The sequence below is a fragment of the Plecotus auritus genome (assembly GCF_963455305.1).
Source record: "Plecotus auritus genome assembly, chromosome: 4".
NCBI classification, from domain to species: Eukaryota; Metazoa; Chordata; class Mammalia; order Chiroptera; family Vespertilionidae; genus Plecotus; species Plecotus auritus.
The window spans coordinates 40,045,320-40,064,723 of NC_137775.1; the positions used below are offsets into that span (position 1 = coordinate 40,045,320).

The 19,404-nt window shown below is 39.4% G+C and overlaps 1 protein-coding gene and 1 pseudogene across 6 annotated transcripts in view; both read left to right on the forward strand.

Moving 5' to 3' along the window:
• SESN1 (sestrin 1) overlaps window positions 1-15,722 on the forward strand; it is a 118,601-nt gene extending 102,879 nt beyond the window's left edge. For all 5 annotated transcript variants that reach the window (XM_080664220.1, XM_080664221.1, XM_080664224.1 and 2 more), the window contains 4 exons: window positions 510-622; window positions 9,969-10,159; window positions 13,574-13,718; window positions 14,539-15,722. In XM_080664220.1, the coding sequence (XP_080520346.1) occupies window positions 510-622; window positions 9,969-10,159; window positions 13,574-13,718; window positions 14,539-14,625 (536 nt within the window). In that variant the 3' untranslated portion in view covers window positions 14,626-15,722. The remainder of the gene's footprint in view (window positions 1-509; window positions 623-9,968; window positions 10,160-13,573; window positions 13,719-14,538) is intronic.
• Window positions 15,723-18,208: 2,486 nt separating this feature from the next.
• On the forward strand, window positions 18,209-18,677 carry LOC308246681 (cytochrome c-like; annotated as a pseudogene). The gene has a single exon. The product of its transcript is annotated as a cytochrome c-like (transcript).
• Window positions 18,678-19,404: the final 727 nt, after the last annotated feature.

The window sequence follows — 19,404 nt, forward strand, 5'->3', positions numbered from 1 at the left end:
GGATAATAAATACAGACAGTCCTTGGGTTATGTTGGACTCGATATACATCGTTTCATGGTTACGTCGCCATCTCCCATTTGTTTATAAAAAAAAAAGTTGCGTCTTTTCAACATATGTACATATGTGCTTTATGTTTTTTATTATTTACCAAAAGTAAAGGTCAGGAATTATTTTCTTTTAAATTTTTCTGTTTCACTTCATTACTGCTGTGTATGTGCTCCATGTGAATGACGTAGGTGCTTATGTAGGTGGGTTCCAACTTATGGCGAAAATCGCGCCGTAAGAATGGATCTCCAATGTAACCCGAGGACCTACTGTATGCTTTTATTATATTCCATTTACTGGTAAGTGAGCTATTTCTCTTTATAGTTTTAAGACTATTTTAGTTGATATTGGTTACTCAGGGTCAAAGAAAAGGTTATCCTATTTTTACTTGTTAATGGTAAAATGAATTTTAACTAGCATCCTGGTTTTTTTAAGTTTTCAGTAGTTTTTATAATTATTTCAGATGATGATGAAGTTACACCAGCAAGAGATATATCTCGTCACTTTGAGGATACTAGTTATGGCTATAAGGATTTCTCTAGACATGGGATGCATGTTCCAACATTTCGAGTCCAGGTAAAATTGCAATGTATTGTATACACTTACTAATAATTGGTTTGAAATAACTCGGTTTGACTTAAAATAAGAAAGACCCACGTGGACTTGAGAAGTATAAAATGTTGCAGAAAGAAGTAAGTTTTCTAAGGCAGTTCCCTTAGATATATTTATTCTACTGTTAAAGGTGTATATATTATTAAAGTTCATAAATCAGTGGCTCAGAATTCAAAACACATTCACCCATAAAACAAAATTACAGTGATGGTTATGTTCCCAGATGATGCATAAAAACTCAAAGTTCTAATATAACTAAACAGTAAATAACAGTTGTATTTGAACGTAGCTAGCATTGGTTTTTCTCCCCCTCCTACTGAACCCCAATTTAAAATGAGGTGATTTCTGCCCTGATAAGCACCAATCCTGAATGATAAGAGAAACATCCTCAGCATATCAAGCATTATGTGTAGGTGGAGGGAAAGGGATGAGAAAATCAGAGGTGAAAAAAGGTGAATGTATTTAAACACATTGTAGGATGTGTTTAAATACAGATACCAAAGAAAATAAAGCATGACAATTACAGTATCCCAAATCCCTTTAAAATATGAACTGAATGTTATTTGAGGCAATGAGAATTTTTGAGGATTTTAAATTTAAACTTTGGGGGGATTCACATAAATAAAAATTCCAAAATTACTTAACAGCTATCTCTCAAGTTAGTGATGGTGGGAATAGAATTATTGTTGATGGGCCCAGTTTCTTTAGCTCCCAAATCATTAACTTTGAAATACACAGTAAATTTCCCCAGTGCACTTCTGTCCATGGAAACATAAAGAACTGGTGGTCCTCCAGGATACCAGCCTCCTTCTCTTTTTTTGTTTTGCAGGAGGCACTGTGCTAAGTGTTTTGCAAGCGTATGTTAGAAGCAACAGTAGCTGTATCCCCTAGTACCAGAATAAAAGTTGACAATCATCAGTTAGCAAATATTTACCTATTGTGTGCTTTAGTTTTGTAAGACTACTTCTAGCCCGTCAGTAGAAATTACTGTATTTTATTATTTTTTTTTTTTATTTTTTTTTTTTCAAATTTTTATTAAGGTATTATATGTGTACATATCTTACCATTGCCCCCCACCCCCACCCCACTCCCATACATGCCCTCACCCCCCAATGTTTTGCATCCGTTGGTTAATCTTATATACATGCATATAAGTCCTTCAGTTGATCTCTTATTTCCCCCACCTCTCCCTAACCTTACCACTGTAATTTGACAGTCTGTTTGATGCTTTACTGCCTCTGTAACTATCATTTTGTTCATCAGTTTATAATGTTTTTCATTATCCCCAAATGAGTGGGATCATGTGGTATTTTTCTTTCATTGACTGGCTTATTTCACTTAGCATAATGTTCTCTAATTCCATCCAAGTGCCTACAAATGGTAGTAATTCCTTCTTTTTTACAGCAGCATAGTATTCCATTGTGTAGATGTACCATAGTTTTCTGATCCAGTCATCTGCTGATGGGCATTTAGGCTGTTTCCAAATCTTAGCTATTGTAAATTGTGCTGCTATGAACATAGGGGTGCATATATCCTTTCTGATTGGTGTTTCTGGTTTCTTAGGATATATTCCTAGGAGTGGGATTACTGGGTCAAATGGGAGTTCCATTTTCAGTTTTTTGAGGAAACTCCATACTGTTCTCCACAGTGGCTGCACCAGTCTGCATTCCCACCAGCAGTGCACGAGGGTTCCTTTTTCTCCGCATCCTCGCCAACACTTGTCGTTTGTTGATTTGTTGATGATAGCCATTCTGACAGGTGTGAGATGGTATCGCATTGTTGTTTTGATTTGCATCTCTCGGATAATTAGTGACTTTGAGCATGTTTTCATGTGTCTCTTGGCCTTCCTTCTGTCTTCTTTCGAAAAGCTTCTATTTAGGTCCGTTGCCCATTTTTTTATTGGATCATTTATCTTCCTTTTATTAAGTTGTATAAGCTGCCTGTAGATGTTGGAAATTAAACCTTTATCAGTGATACCATTTGCAAATATGTTCTCCCATACAGTGGGGTTTCTTGTTGTTTTGTTGATGGTTTCTTTTGCTGTGCAAAAGCTTTTTATTTTGATGTAGTCCCATTTGTTTATTTTCTGTTTGGCTTCCATTGCCCTAGGGGCAGTATCACTGAAAAAGTTCTTTTGGCATATGTCTGAGATTTTGCTGCCTGTGGATTCCTCTAGTATTTTTATGGTTTCCCGTCTTATATTTAAGTCCTGTACCCATTTTGAGTTTATTTTTGTGTATGGTGTAAGTTGGTGATCTAGTTTCATTTTTTTGCATGTATCTGTCCAATTTTCCCAACACCATTTATTAAAGAGACTGTCTTGACTCCATTGTATGCTCATGCCTCCTTTGTCAAATATTAAATGTGCATATTGGTTTGGGTCGATATCTGGATTCTCTATTCTGTTCCATTGATCTATATGTCTGTTCTTGTGCCAGTACCAGGCTGTTTTGATGACAGTGGCTTTGTAATACAGCTTGAAATCTGGTATTGAGATCCCTCCTACTTTATTCTTCTTTCTCAGGATTGCTGTGGCTATTCGGGGTCTTTTTTTATTCCAGATGAATTTTTGGAGAGTTCTTTCTAGGTCTGTGAAATACGCCGTTGGTATTTTAATGGGGAGTGCATTGAATCTATAGATTGCTTTGGGTAGTATGGACATTTTAATGATGTTGATTCTACCAATCCATGAACATGGTATGTTCTTCCATCTGTTTACATCTTCCTCTATCTCTTTTTTCAGTGTCCTGTAGTTTTCCGCATATAGGTCTTTTACCTCCTTGGTTAGGTTTATTCCTAAGTATCTTAATTTTTTTGGTGCGATGGAAAATGGGATTGCTTTTTTAGTCTCTCTTTCTGTAAGTTCATTGTTGGTGTATAGAAATGCCATAGATTTCTTGGTGTTAATTTTGTATCCTGCTACATTGCCGAATTCATTTATTAAGTCTGTTAGTTTTTTGATGGAGTCTTTCGGGTTTTTTATGTACAATATCATGTCATCTGCAAATAAGGACAGCTTTACTTCTTCTTTTCCAATTTGGATGCCTTTTATTTCTTCTTCTTGTCTAATTGCAATGGCTAATACTTCCAGTACTATGTCAAACAGGAGTGGTGAGAGTGGGCATCCCTGTCTTGTTCCTGTTCTTAGGGGAAATGGTTTTAGTTTTTGCCCATTGAGTATGATGTTAGCTGTGGGTTTATCATATATAGCTTTTACGATGTTGAGGTATGATCCTTCTATTCCCACCTTGTTGAGAGTTTTTATCAAGAAAGGGTGTTGGATTTTGTCAAATGCTTTTTCTGCATCAATTGATATGACTATGTGATTTTTATCTCTCAATTTGTTTATGTGATGTATCACATTTATTGATTTGCGGATATTGAACCATCCTTGCATTCCTGGGATAAATCCTACTTGGTCATGGTGTATGATCTTTCTGATGTACTGCTGGATCCTATTTGCTAGAATTTTATTGAGGATTTTGGCATGTACATTCATGAGGGATATTGGCCTGTAATTCTCCTTCATTGTGTTGTCTTTATCTGGTTTTGGTATTAGGGTGATGCTGGCTTCATAGAAGGAGCTGGGAAGTGTTCCTTCCTCTTGAATTTTTTGGAATAGTCTGAGGAGGATAGGTTTTAGTTCTTCCTTGAATGTTTGGTAGAACTCTCCTGTGAAGCCGTCTGGCCCCGGGCTTTTGTTTGCCGGAAGCTCTTTGATGACTGCTTCAATTTCTTCCATAGTTACTGGCATGTTGAGCTGTTTAGATTCTTCCTGATTGAGTTTTGGAAGGTTATATTTTTCTAGGAATATGTCCATTTCCTCCAGGTTGTCCAGTTTGTTGGAATAGAGTTGTTCGTAGTATTTTTTAACGATCCTTTGTATTTCGGCGGGATCTGTTGTTATTTCACCTCTTTCATTTCTGATCTTGTTTATTTGGGTCCTCTCCCTTTGCTTCTTGGTGAGCCTGGCTAGAGGTTCATCAATCTTGTTTATCCTTTCAAAGAACCAGCTCTTGGTTTTGTTGATCTTTTGTATTGTTTCTTTGGTCTCTATGTCGTTTATCTGTGCTCTGATCTTTATTATTTCCTTCCTTCTGCTTACACTGGGCTTTTCTTGTTGCTCTTTTTCTAACTCTTTGAGTTGTTGGGTTAGGTAATTTATTAACCCTGTTTCTTGTTTTTTGCAGTAGGCTTGTAGAGCTATGAACTTCCCTCTCAAGACTGCTTTCGCTGTGTCCCATAGATTTTGGATTGTAGTGTTTTCATTGTCATTTGTTGTCATGATGTTTTTTATTTCTTCTTTGATCTCTCTGGTAACCCAGTCATGGTTTAATAGCATGCTGTTTAGTCTCCATGTGTTTGATTTCTTTGGGTTGTTTTTATTGTAGTTGATTTCCAGTTTTATGCCACTGTGGTCTGAGAAGATGCTTGATATGATTTCTATCTTCTTGAATTTAAAGAGACTTTGCCTATGTCCCAACATATGGTCTATCTTTGAAAATGACCCATGTGCGCTTGAGAAGAATGTATATTCTGTGGCTTGGGGGTGAAATGTTCTGAAGATGTCAATTAATTCCATCTGGTCTAGTGAGTCATTTAGGATTGATGTTTCTTTGCTGATGTTTTGTTTAGAGGATTTGTCCAATGGTGATAGTGGGGTATTAAAGTCTCCTACTATGATTGTATTGCTGTCAATGTCTCCCTTGATATCCTCCAGGAGTTTTTTTATGTATTTGGGTGCTCCTGTATTGGGTGCATATATGTTTACCAGAGTTATTTCTTCTTGTTGGATTGCTCCCTTTAGTATTATGAAATGGCCTTCCTTATCTCTTGTTATGTCCTTCAGTTTGAGATCTAATTTGTCAGAAATAAGTATTGCTACCCCAGCTTTTTTTTCAGTTCCATTTGCCTGGAAAACCTTTTTCCATCCCTTCACCCTCAGTCTGTGTGCGTCTTTTTTTCTGAGGTGGGTTTCTTGTAGACAGCAGATATATGGGTCGTGTTTTCTTATCCAATCTGTTACCCTATGTCTTTTGATTGGGGCATTTAATCCATTTACATTTAAAGTTATTATTGATAGGTACTTATTTGTCGCCATTCCTATTCTTTACCCCTGTGTTACTTCTTCGCTTCCTGTTTCTTTCTTTCTTTTTTTTTTTTTTTTTTACAGTAGACCCTTTAGCATTTCTTGCATTGCTGGTTTGGTGGTAATAAATTCCCTTAGTCCTTTTTTGTCTGTGAAGCTCCTGATTTCACCTTCAATTTTGATTGACAGCCTTGCTGGGTACAGTATTCTTGGATTCAGCCCCTTTCTTTGCATGACTTTGTATATTTCATTCCATTCTCTTCTGGCCTGATGAGTTTCTGTTGAGAAATCAGTTGCTAGTCTGATGGGGGTTCCTTTGTATGTAACTTTCTGTCTCTCTCTTGCTGCTTTTAAGATTCTTACTTTGTCGTTGGTGTTTGCCAATTTAATTATAATGTGCCTTGGCGTCGGTCTTTTGGGGTTCATTTTGCTTGGGACTCTGTGAGCTTCTTGGATTTGTGTGGGTTTTTTCTTCCCTATATCTGGGAAATTTTCTGTCATTATTTCTTCAAAGAGGTTTTCTATTCCTTGCTCAGCTTCCTTTCCTTCTGGAACCCCTATTATGCGGATGTTGTTTTGTTTCGTGTTGTCCCAAAGTTCCCTTAGACTCTCCTCCTGCCTTTTAATTTTTTTTTCTAGAAGTTGCTTTTCTTGGGTATTTTTTTCCATCTTGTCTTCTAGCTCACTGATGCGGTCCTCTGCTTCTTCTAGTCTACTCTTGATGCTTTCTATTGAGTTCTTTACAGCAGCGATGTCATTTTTCATTTCTTCTTGGTTCTTCTTCATTTCCTCTTGGTTCTTGCTCATATTGTCGAATTTGTCTTCCATTCTTTTCAGCCACCTTATGACCATTTCTCTGAATTCTTTTTCTGGAAGGTTGCTTGCCTCCATTTCGTTTACTTCCTTTTCTGGTGATGCCTGCTTTTCTTTCATATGTGGGCTGCTTCTTTGTCTCCCCATGGTCTCTCTTCTCTGGGTGTCTGGTTATGTAGTTCTCTCTCTCCTGGGTTGATTTAAAGGCACAAAATACAGCACTACCAGGTACAACTCACAAGGCACTGAACAGGAATGTATTCACGATATTAATAACCTCCAATAAAGGTGACCACCAGAGAAAGGCAAATTAGGTGATAGGAGAGAAAGAAGAAGAGGAAAAAAGAAAGAAAGAAAGAAAAAAAGAAAAAAGGAGTGTGAAAATGAAATTGGGAAAAGGGAAAGTAAAGAGAAAAAAAAAAGTAAGAGAGACAAGAAAGTGACTAAGAGAGAAAGGGGAACAGACTATATATATTGGGGATAAAACTCCAATAGAACAATCACTAATCCCAGCAAATGCCAGCAACAAGTGCCTGGGGATTAGTACAAACTACAACACCAACTAATATGGAGTGAGGCAAGGGAAAGGTGAAGCACAAAACAAACAAAAAAATAAAAGAAGAATAAGCAAAACAATCTCACAAAAAAAGCATAAAAATTGGATATAATCTACATTCAAGCAAACAACAACAAAAGGACAGAGAGAAGGACAAGTTTATGGATAGCTCAGACAGTGAAGGGAGAGGTGTATGTGGACTTGGAGCAGGGGATTGGAGATTAGATATGTAAGTAGGGTGAAATTTTAACAAGGGGTAAACAGAAAGAATAGGGAAAATCTAAAGCAGTAAAAGGGTAAGACAAACAGGACACTGAAAAGGGGGAGGTTAGGAAGAGAGTGATGGCCTAAAGGTAGAGTTGAGATAGAGTAAAACGATGCTAAAGGAAAGATAAAAAATAGAATGTAGAACCCTAATCCCAAAATAAAATGAAGAGAAAATAAAATGACACTTTAAAAAAAAAAAAAAAAAAAGATAAAATAGCAGTAGTGATAATACGGATTGAAAATAAAAATGTAATCATTAAAAAGGTAAAATCAAGTGATGAAAAAAGAAAAAAAAGTTTCTTGATTAAAAGATGCAAAAAATGAAAATAAAAAAAAAATAAAAAAATAAAAGGTAAAAATAAAATGTGAAGTAGTGAAGGTCATTCACTTCCTCTGTTTTTCTGTTTGGCACGCCTGTTTCTCAGTCCAGACCGTATTGCAGTTCCCTGCGATCCACTGCTCTTCGGTGTTGTAAGCCAGTCCTGATTTTAAGCAGGCGGTGTGTCTTAATTTCTCGTATTCCTTTATTTTTGATTACACAAGAGTCAATTTGTGATTCAGCCCCTGGGTGGCAGTGTTTCTGTATTGACTTCCGGGTCTATCTATGGCCTCTCTAGGCAGTGTTAGAGCCTTCTTTCCCTGTGGCACTCGCCACCGGCCTGTGGGAGTGGGCTGCCTCAGAGCTGACTCTCTGATGGTCACTCCCCGCTCCGATCCCCAGGTTCCAGAAAATCAACCTTCCCCTGCAGCCTCCCAGGGTGTCCCCAACTGGGTGATCCTATGTATTGGGCTTAGTAATCAGAAGCAAGGATTTGAAGAGGAAAAAGCCCAAGTGTGCGAACTCCAGGACTGCGAGTAAGCCCAGGCACCCAGGGAGCGCACGGGCTGCGCGTAAGTCTGGACTGCCTGAAATTCTTAGGGTGTCCCTGCACTTCAGATCAAAATGGGTTGCTTTTTAGAGTGCCCTTCTCTTAGCAGCTCTGAGGACCCCTTTCCACAATCACAGATCACGCCAGCCCCTACAGCCACGGATTTTTCTAGGCACAGACTTCCCTGGTCCTCCAGCTCCCGCAAAACGCGCGTTCCTCTCTCCCGCCGGGACCAGAGACCTCACCTTATCCCAGGCGAAATCTGACCTTTCCGTGGTGGAGTGTAGAGCTCCTCTGAACCCGTGTGCTTGCGCCAGTTGGGGAGGGTTGTTCTGGGGCTCGCAGCTGTTCCTGGGGTGCCGCAGTTGTGGATTCTCAGGCTTCAGATAAGCTCCACTTTCCAGATCAAGATGGCGCAGACTCCGCGTCCAAGCCCGCAGCTCCGGGAGGGGACCCAGCCGCAGTTGGTGCTGCCAGGTCAGGGGAACCCCGTTCAGCAGTCCCCCACCTCCTTCTGGAATTCAGCTGTCTCCCAACCAGCCAACAAACACTCCTTGTGCGACCCTCAGCTGTTCTTTCTTTCTGCTCCGGGACAAGGCTCGGAACACGTCTGTCTATTCCGCCGCCATTATTCCCTCCTAGAAATTACTGTATTTTAAAGGTATTTTAAAATAATGCATAAATATTTAATTTAGGTAAATATTTAATTCAGATGAGTTGATATTCCAAACTGTTCCATATTGTGAGGGTCCTATGTTAAGTAATAACTATTTTGCCAGGATTATGGAAATGCTTGAGAACTATAAGATTTTATTTCTTTGCTCAAGGAACTAAGATTATTTAAGGAAATAAAAATAGACACAAGGAAGTTACAGTGTGTTTCTACTTGATAGTGAAATTGTATTATGAAATATAATAGATTAGAATTAAAGCAATCAGGAGGACTGGACATTTTGTGGAGGGAGATTAGAAATTGAGATGATTGAATGGTCCAAAAGCATGGGCATTATATGCAGAGGACAGTAATTAAGCAATAATTGAGCTTAGGTTAAGGGATATAGTGAGGGAGGAAGTCAGAGAAACTGGCTGGGCTGCTGCGAGCTTTAAACAAAGGGTTCCTACTTTAGACTAGTGGGAAATTGATCAGGTTTGTAGGTTTTGACCAGAGTAAATACATGGTATCAAAGAGGTGTTTTAGGAAAATAAATATGGGAACAACATAGAAGTGGGGGCTTTATTAAGTTTTGTTTGAGGTAGGAAGCAGGGAGATTTAATGTGGAAAATCTAACTAGGAGACCCTGTAAACAGGTCTGAGAGTCAAAAGATGGAGTAGGAGGAAAAGGAATGAATGATGGATATTTCAAAATAAAACTTGAGGACCGTTTGGATGGGTGCAGTGATGGAAAAGGAGAGAGAGGGCTCCTCTGAGTGCTGAGAGAGGAGACAGAGAAAGCTGACAACATTGGCCTATGTGTAAGAGGAAGAGAGTACATTGGTTTTTAAACTCATTGAGTAATAAACATAACCTTTTGTATGTTGTAGTATAGAAATTGAAAATATCTGGCCGGAGTGCAAGTGAAGCTGAGAGCTAGGGATGTACTGGAACGGCAGTGGATTCCAACTGACAATTATCTCACCACACTGCAGAGTGCTAGACATAGGATAATACTTGGCCACATTTTAATTATTCACATTTATTCTCTTCTCTGTATTTAGGACTATTGCTGGGAAGACCATGGTTATTCTTTGGTAAATCGCCTTTATCCAGATGTGGGACAGTTGATTGATGAAAAATTTCACATTGCTTACAATCTTACTTATAATACAATGGCAATGCACAAAGACGTTGATACCTCAATGCTCAGACGGGCTATTTGGAACTATATTCACTGCATGTTTGGAATAAGGTGAGTCTGTTTTCTTATGTTTACAAAGAGGTATTTTCCATTGGACTAAATTATTCAGGTACTTGGAACACATATGCACACAGACACACAAGCTCAAAACAATCCCCTCTCCAGTAGCTTTTTTTTTTTTAAATATTTTCCCTTTTTTTAAATTTAATAAATCTTTATTGCTCAGATTATTATAATTGTTCCTCTTTTTTCCCCCCATAGCTCCCCTCCACCCAGTTCCCACCCCACCCTCTGCCCTTACCTCCCCTCCACTGTCTTCATCCATAAGTGTACGCTTTTTGTCCAGTCTCTTCCCGCACCCCCCGCACCTCTTTCCCCCAAGAATTGTCAGTCCACTCCCTTTCTATGTCCCTGATTCTATTATAGTCACCAGTTTATTCTGTTCATCAGATTTTTCATTCACTTGATTTTTAGATTCACTTGTTGATAGACATGTATTTGTTGTTCATACATAATTTTTATCTTTACCTTTTTCTTCTTCTTCCTCTTCTTAAAGAATATCTTTCAGCATTTCACATAATACTGGTTTGTTGGTGATGAACTCCTTTAGCTTTTTCTTATCTGTGAAGCTCTTTATCTGACCTTTTAATTCTGAATGATAGCTTTGCTAGGTAGAGTAATCTTGGTTGTAGGTTCTTGTTATTCATCACTTTGAATATTTCTTGCCACTCCCATCTGGCCTGCATAGTTTCTGTTGAGAAATCAGCTGACAATCATATGGGTGCTCCCTTATAGGTAATTAACTGTTTTTCTCTTGCTGCTTTTAATATTCTCTCTTCGTCTTTTGCTCTTGGCATTTTAATTATGATGTGTCTTGGTGTGGTCCTCTTTGGGTTCCTTTTGTTTGGGGTTCTCTGCGCTTCCTGGACTTGTAAGTCTATATTTCTTTCACCAGGTGGGGGAAGTTTTTGGTCATTATTTCTTCAAATAGGTTTTCAGTATCTTGCTCTCTCTCTTCTTCTGGCACACCCATAATTCGGATGTTGGTACGCTTGAGGTTGTCCCAGAGGCTCCTTACACTATCTTCAAATTTTTTGATTCTTTTTCTTTTTGCTTTTCCGGCTGAGTGTTTTTTGCTTCTTTGTATTTCAACTCTTTGACTTGATTCTTGCGGTCCTCTAGTCTGCTGTTGGGTCTCTGTATAATATTTTTTATTTCAGTCAGTGTATGTTTAATTTCTAGTTGGTCCTTTTTCATATCCTCGAGGGTCTCGCTAAATTTATCAGCCTTTTCTAGGAAATTCTTGAAAAACCTTATAACCGTGGTTTTGAACTCTATATCCAGTCATTTGCTTTCCTCCATTTCTTTCATTTGTGATCTGTTTCTTTGTCTCCACATTTTTGCTGCCCTGAGTTGGTAGAGTAGCTTTGTGTGGTAGGTGTCCTCTAGGGCCCAGTGGCTCAGCCTTCCCAGTTACCTGACATGGACACTCTTGGTGCACCCCTTTGTGGACTGTGTGCTCAGCCTTGTTGTAGTTAAGTCTTGATTGTTGTTGGTATCACTGGGAGGAATTGACCTCCAGGCCAATTGGCTGTGAGGATCAGCTGTGTCTATGCTGGGAAAACTTCTGTGCTGGAGACACTCTTATGAGACAAGACTTGCAAAATTGCAAAAGCCTCTGTGCTCAGCTTGGATGGGGCGGAGTTTCAGGGTGGAGCAGACAGCCTTGGTTTCCCGTCAGCCCTGCCCTGTGAGGCCCCTGAGTCTCAGTGTCCCTCAGTAATCGCTGCAAGCACCTCTGAGAGAAAGCCACCCTCGAGTTTTGCCCGCTGCCAGAGAGTCCAGTTTCTCCCCGAATGAGTCGGGCTTCCCAGAAACTTGCTCAGAACTGGAGTTCAGCACAGTCAGGAGCTTCTGTCTCCCTTCCGCTTTAGAAAGCCAGCCGCGCACTCAGCCTCCTGTGCATTCAGTAGTCAGTCCTCTCTGTGTGCGTGCGCCTCCGGACCTCTGCCTTCTGCAGCTCCCGTCTCAGTGTGCTTTCTCTTTTCCTGACAGTCCAGATTCCCCCCAAATGAGTCTGGTTTCCCAGTGGCTCGCCCGGGACTGGAGTTCAGTGCAATCGGGAGCTTCCTTCTCCCTCCCACTTTAGAAAGCCAGCCGCACACTGAGCCGCCCGTGCACACAGCCACCCGTCCTCTCCGCATGCAAGTCTCCGTACCTCAGCCTTTTGCAGCTCCTCTGAGTCTCAATGTGCTTTCCTCTTTTCTTCTAGTTGTAGAATTTCCACTCAGCCAGCTTTCCTGTGGTTCTGGATGGTGTCCGTTTTGTCTTTTAGTTGTAGTTTTGATGTTGTGCGAGGCAGCAGTTTAGGTGTTTACCTATGCCGCCATCTTGGTTTCTCCCTCCAGTAGCTTATTTTTATGCTTATGCTTCAGAGAACCAATTTATAACAGCTTGGTTTGGTTCCTCTTTCTTTGCTAGGCGGGAGGGAGGGTTAGGGACATTGACAAGATGTTTCCAGGGAAGAGGAGGAAGGGCAAGTATTATCTATTTCCTGACACACTTACATTTCTACCTTCTTGGAACTTAGTACCCTCATAGTACCCCTCTGGCTGTTCTCAAGCTCCTTCAAAAGCTACTTCCTACTCCCATGATACTTCATCAAAGTGTGAAACATTCATGTCCTGACTCTTAGGTATTCAGCCACATTATTATGTTATATAGTGAGTGCAGCTATTATATACTGCTTTCTGACATATGCACACAAACTCTATGCCACAGCACTTTCTGATTCTTTTAGCTATTGACTTTAACCTCCTATGGTTAGGACCAGCTTTGTAAGAATTTTCTCCCTTTTCCACTGAAAAACAAATAGAAAATTTTAGTCCTTGGGTGTTCTAGAAATCATCACATAGTGGGGGTAGAGCAGACACTGCAGCCTTTGATGATCTTGGCTTAAATCAGAACAGCCTCTCCTAAGTGTAGTAGACACCATGAGGCCGTTTGTAGACCATCTTTCCTCTGGACTCCCCCTCCCCCTTTTTTTTTACTCATATAACCCCAGAAACTTGGGAACATGAGAAAAATAATTCTAATTATTTTATTTACACAAGTGGGTTACAATTTATATGTCATGTAATAGTATCAATAATAAATATTGTCTGATTAATTTCAGCAATATTCATAAACTGTTTCCAGAATTTGTACCTCAGTATGGTTACTTATTCATGATTGTAAATATATACTGTTGTTTGGGCACTGGCAAATACTTTGTTCCTATCCCTAACTTCTGTTTCTTATCCATTTCAACTCACTAATCCACTCCCATTTAAACATTGTAAAGTTGTTATTTGGGGGGGCAGCTGCCTACACAAAGAGGGAAAAAGAATATAGCATTTACTAGTGGTTTCTGTACTTTTGTAAGAAGAAAATATCTCATATAGTTCTCACTTCATCTTTTAACAGATATGATGACTATGACTATGGTGAAATTAACCAGCTATTGGATCGTAGCTTTAAAGTTTATATCAAAACTATTGTTTGCACTCCTGAAAAGGTTACCAAAAGAATGTATGATAGCTTCTGGAGGCAGTTCAAGCACTCCGAGAAGGTATGCATCTGTTGTGGATTATTTACTCTGTAACTTAGTGATTCTTATTCTCCTTCACCTAATCTAAAGCATCTCAAACCTTTCCATCACCTCTCCCAACCCAGAAAACATTCCAGCACAGCTGCCTCAGATACCAGTTGGGAGAGAACCTCCTGGTACTAGAGGAAAAGAGTAAAGACAGGTGATCTGGCCCATCTTGAAAGTGTTGGCATGGCTGTCACTACTTAGGAGAAGACTATTGTACAAGAGCTCTTTAAAAAAAATTTTTGTTAGAAATATCTGGTCTAGTCTTTGATTCATCTTTATATAGAAATTATTGAATGATGATTTGACTAGGGAAATTGATATTTTAATAAAGCACTATCTAGATTTTCTGAAATATACCTCCCAGAAGAGATGTGATCAAACGTAAATAAAAGCACAAAACAACTACCCAAAAAGAGCATCAGATAGCTTTTGCTTTGAAATACTGATATTCTGGCCCAGCCGGTTTGGCTTAGTGGTTGAGCATCAACCTATGAACCAGGTGGTCATGGCACTTGCCGGAATTGTGGCCTCGATCCCCAATAGGGGGTGTGCAGGAGGCAACTGATCAATGATTTTCTCTAATTGATGTTTCTATCTCACCCTTCCTCTCTGAAATCAATAAAAATATTTTTTAAATAAAAATTAATATTCTGGTCAATAAACCCAAGACTTCTAAGTTACTCAGTGGGACACAGAAAATGTACTTGATTTTTGGTGTTTCTTTATTAGACACACTGAAAAACTAATTGTGAATGATTATAACCTTACCTTAAATGTTATGTTTTATATGCAGGTTCATGTTAATCTGCTTCTTATAGAAGCTAGGATGCAAGCCGAACTCCTTTATGCTCTGAGAGCCATTACGCGCTATATGACCTGATGCCTTTCCTTCATTAAAGATGATGGAATAATCAGCAGATATAGTCTACGAGGGAAAGGTTCTAAGCCCCAGGACCAATGGTAGATAAAAGAATTCAGAAATACATTGTGCCATGATTCCTTTAGTTTCTGCTATTTTACTGTGGAAATACCACTGTTGGCACGAGCAGTGAATGCTTGGCAGCTTCAAGTTTAGAGCTGTGAAGAAGGGTTGCCGTTCACAGTATTTTGCTTTTTGAAGTACAAGATGCTGTATAACTGTTTTAATACAGCAAATAGTAACTCTCCAAATCCTGTTGCTTTTATGTTTTAAATAAGATAACAAGAATTGGAGCATGCAAAGAATGGGACTTGGAAAATGACATAAGCCTTTTTACACAAAGAATTTTAGATCTTGGTGCTGCTATTCCTGCTGGTGGAATGAATAGAGTGGCTGTTCCAGTTAAGCTATTAGTAATAAAGTGAACACTGCTACTATCTGAGCCTACATACATAATTTTTGTGGTTTCAAATTAAACTTGCATATGTATTAATTTTGTTGCATCTAAAAAAGCATAGAATTATTACTCATAGCTCAGCAAAGACTGTTTTGATGGTAACAGTTCAATTCTTTCATTATAGTTTTTTTTTAATTCAGAGTTATTGGGTGACATTAATTACACTGTCATTCTTAAAGATTTCCTTCAAAAAGCAATCTTAAATGTAAATGAAAATGTGTAAATTAAGAAAAGCTGGCTATCTCTTGATATGCTGTTTCTCAAGATCCTCTGACACTGGAGGGCAGCAATCCTGTGCAGTGTTTTTGTTGCCAGCCCGGGAGTTGTGGGAAATGTGGCTATAGTCTGCTGCACAGCCCAGGTGCATTCTGCTCCTGCCCACCTCATTGACCACACTTTAAAGATGTGCACTCCGTAAATAATAAAGCTGGAAATATTTTCAGTCAGGTTATCAAACTTGATTTACAAAAATGCTGTTTGTTTGAAATGCAAACAGGTTTGAAAAAAATGTGTTGAGTACTTTGTATTCTGGAAGCCTGAACTGCTTTTGAAGTCTGTCAGTATTATTGGTATTTTTCAATAAAGAATAACTTTTCTCCAATTTTATTTGCTGTCTTAATCTCTTTAAAAAGTCATGACTTCAGAATTAGTAACAATTCTGAGTTTCATTTGCTTTTATTAGCCAGGGTAGATTCACACTTAAATAAATAATGTTGTATCAGATGAGAGACTGCTATTAAATGGCAAACTCAGTTATTTTGTAGAATTCAAAGAAAAGTGGACCTTCAGAATCTTAGCTAAGACTTTTTTATCTTGGAAATGGATGGCATGGTCTCATGCCTTGTCCTTTTGAACTGAGATATTTTAGAGTTCAAATAGAAGTATTAAAAATTATTAGGAACAAGGACTTATTACGGAGTGACTGTATAACAAAAAAAATGGCAAACAACTAGAAATAGCTCTAAGTTTAATCAACGCTGTTGAGCTCAGCCTATTGCCTACAAATTTATAATGTGTGAATGGGGGTGGGGGTAGAAGGATACAATTTTGAATAGAGGTGATACCTGCCTTCAAGGATATATACCCTAGTAAGAAGACAAGCTTATCCCTAATTAAATAGAAGTTGATTATTCAATATGTAAGTCCATTTATGGTTACCTTACAGCAGTGGTTCTCATCCTTTCTAATGCCACAACCCTTTAATACAGTTCCTCATGTTGTGGTGACCCCCAACGATAAAATTATTTTCGTTGCTACTTCATAACTGTAATTTTGCTACTGTTAATGAATCGTAATGTAAATATCTGTGTTTTCCCATCGTCTTAGGTGACCCTGCTAGCGGTTCTCAACCTGTGGGTCGCAACCCACAGGTTGAGAACTGCTGCTGTAGAGCCCAAGACCATCAGAAAACACAGATATTTACATTATGATTCATTAACAGTAGCAAAATTGCAGTTATGAAGTAGCAACGAAAATAATTTTATGGTTGGGGGTCACCACAACATGAGGAACTGTATTAAAGGGTCGCGGCATTAGGAAGGTTGAGAACCACTGACTTACAGGAATGTATATATACATGGTCCTACCCATTGAATTTCCCTTTGCCCTCTTCTGACCGCTGCTCATCATAGCAATGCAGGTGAAACTAACAAGTGAGGTTGCACTGGATATAGTTAAATTTTTACTCATTCTGCTTTGTCTTGAAAATACAGAGATTGTGATCACAAAACAAAATCAACTGAATGCATTATCTCAGTCCACTGAAGTTCATAATCACTCAGAAATCACAAGTCAGAATAAAAATTTTAATGAGTAAAAAAGTATGTTTACACCTAAAGTAATAAAGGCGTGCATGTGACACAAAATTGTTTCAATGCCTCCTGTTTAACAGGTGCTTCCTGTTACACAGAATGTTTTCTCAAAACTAAACACACTGGATTTCTAATGTTACTATAATCTAATAGTTTCCAAAATAATTAAGGGAAGATGAAATAGAATACTCTATGGGCTATCAAAACCCTCACCCCACAAGAGGAAAATTTTTTCTTAAATAATCCTGAAAACTTTTCTGGTTGATGTTTCCAGGATTTTGTTATTTAAATCAGGTTTTTGGAGTAAAATTTGGGGAACTTTTTTTATTAGGACAAACTTAATTCAGAATGAGATTAGGCCTGGCTGGCATGGTGGCTCAGTGGTTGAGCATTGACCTGTGAACCACGAGGATATGGTTCGATTCCAGTGGGTGGGAGGGCATGCAGGATGCAGCTAATCAATGATTCTATCTTATCATTGACTAGAGGCCCGATGCATGAAATTCATGCAAGGGTCTTGGCCCCATGGCCCCACCCACTAGTCATCCTTGAAGGTCATTCCGCTGTCTGGTCTAATTAGCATATTAGCTCATTATATAGGATTATTGGCCCGGTGCACGAATTTCGTGCACCAGGGGCGGGGGGAGTGTCCATCAGCCTGGCCTGCATCCTCTCCAATCTGGGACCCCTTGGGGGATGTGTGATCCCACAGGGATTGGGCCTAAACCAGCAGTTGGACATCCCTCTCACAATCCAGAACAGCTAGTTCCTCACTGCTCAGCTGCCTGCCTGATTACCCCTACCTGCTCCCCTGCTGGCTTGATCTCCCCTAACCACCTCTGCCTCGGCCCCGCACCCAGAACCCAGGATTCCCTCCTCCAGCCAGCTGCAGGCACCCAGGACCCGGGCTTCCCTCCCTCTGGCCAGCCACAGGCACCCAGGACCCGGGCGGGCTGCAGCTGCAGGGGATGGTGGGCAGGTGGCTTCACCCGGGCTGCAGGCACTGGCACCCAGGACTGCTGGCCAGCAGCTTCGCCCTGCAGGCTTTGTCAGGAAGGACATCCGGATGGTCAGAAGATGTCCGGTCTAATTAGCATACTATTTTATTAGTATGTTTCTATCACATCCTCTCCCTTCCTCTATCACAAAAATTTTTGATGAGATTGTATTAAATACAGAGAATTTGGAATTTGACTTCATATAAACAGTGGTGCTATTTGAAACTGAAAATTCATTTAAAAGCTAAAAGATTTTTATTCTGACTTAGAGAGCGGGACGTCTGGCTTGCGAGTGGGGACCTCCGTGTCGCGCACAACTAACGAGCAATTTAAAAATGGGTGATGTTGAGAAGGGCAAGAAGATTTTTGTTCAGGAGTGTGCCCGGTGCCATACTGTGGGAAAGGGAGGCAAGCACAAGACTGGGCCAAATCTCCATGGTCTCTGGGCGAATGACAGGTCAGGCCCCTGGATTTTCTTACACGGATGCCAACAAGAACAAAGGTATCACCTGGGGTGAGGCTACACTGATGGAGTATTTGGAGAATCCCAAGAAGTACATCCCTGGAACAAAAATGATCTTCGCTGGCATTAAGAAGAGTGCAGAAAGGGCAGACTTGATAGCTTATCTCAAAAAAGCTACTAATAATAGTTGGCCACTGCCTTATTACAAATGTCTCATGACTTTTTTTATGTGTACCATATTTAAATTGATCTCATACACCAGAATTCAGATCATGAATGGCTAATAGAGCATTTCGGGCAGTCCTGATTTAAATAAGATTGGCTTGTGGTTGAATGAATATGGTCAGCTTTTTGAGCTTTGATGATAATTTTGGTTCAGCAAGCACTGTCACTGACCTCCCTTCTAAAAATATGGTTGGACTTGATTCCTAGTGTTCAACTTTTCACAGAGGTGGTGAGTGCCATCTCAGAACCTGTAGGAGACTGGGTTATATTTAGATTTATGTGACTGGTTGTATTAATACGTTTACATTCTGAGGAAATCCCTTCACTGTCTCTTAGACCTGCGAGACTTGCTAGTGTTTCAGGTTGTGTTCATCAGCCTGTTAAAAGGAAGGGCTGCAGATAAGCTGGCAGTGACCACTTTACCTTTTTGGTCCCAACTATGCCAATTTAATAAAATTCCCTGTATCTAAACTGTTGCCTTTTACTGAATGAAAGGCATTTTAGTGTGGTTTCTGTATAATATCAAATAAAGAGTATTTAACACTTCTACATTTTATAGATGATCTTTAAGGTCAGGTACTTTTAAAATTCAGCATGACAAGATATAGTAGCAAACTTTGTGAATTCTTTAAGTCATACTACAGTAAGTTATAATTCAGGATTGTCTTGAATAGCTATTCATTGACTACATATGTGTGTGATTGGTAATGGTGCTTTTGCCAGCTCACTAGGATTAAAGTAGAGAATAGATCAACTCAAAATTGTAAATTGTGTCATCATAAGGCT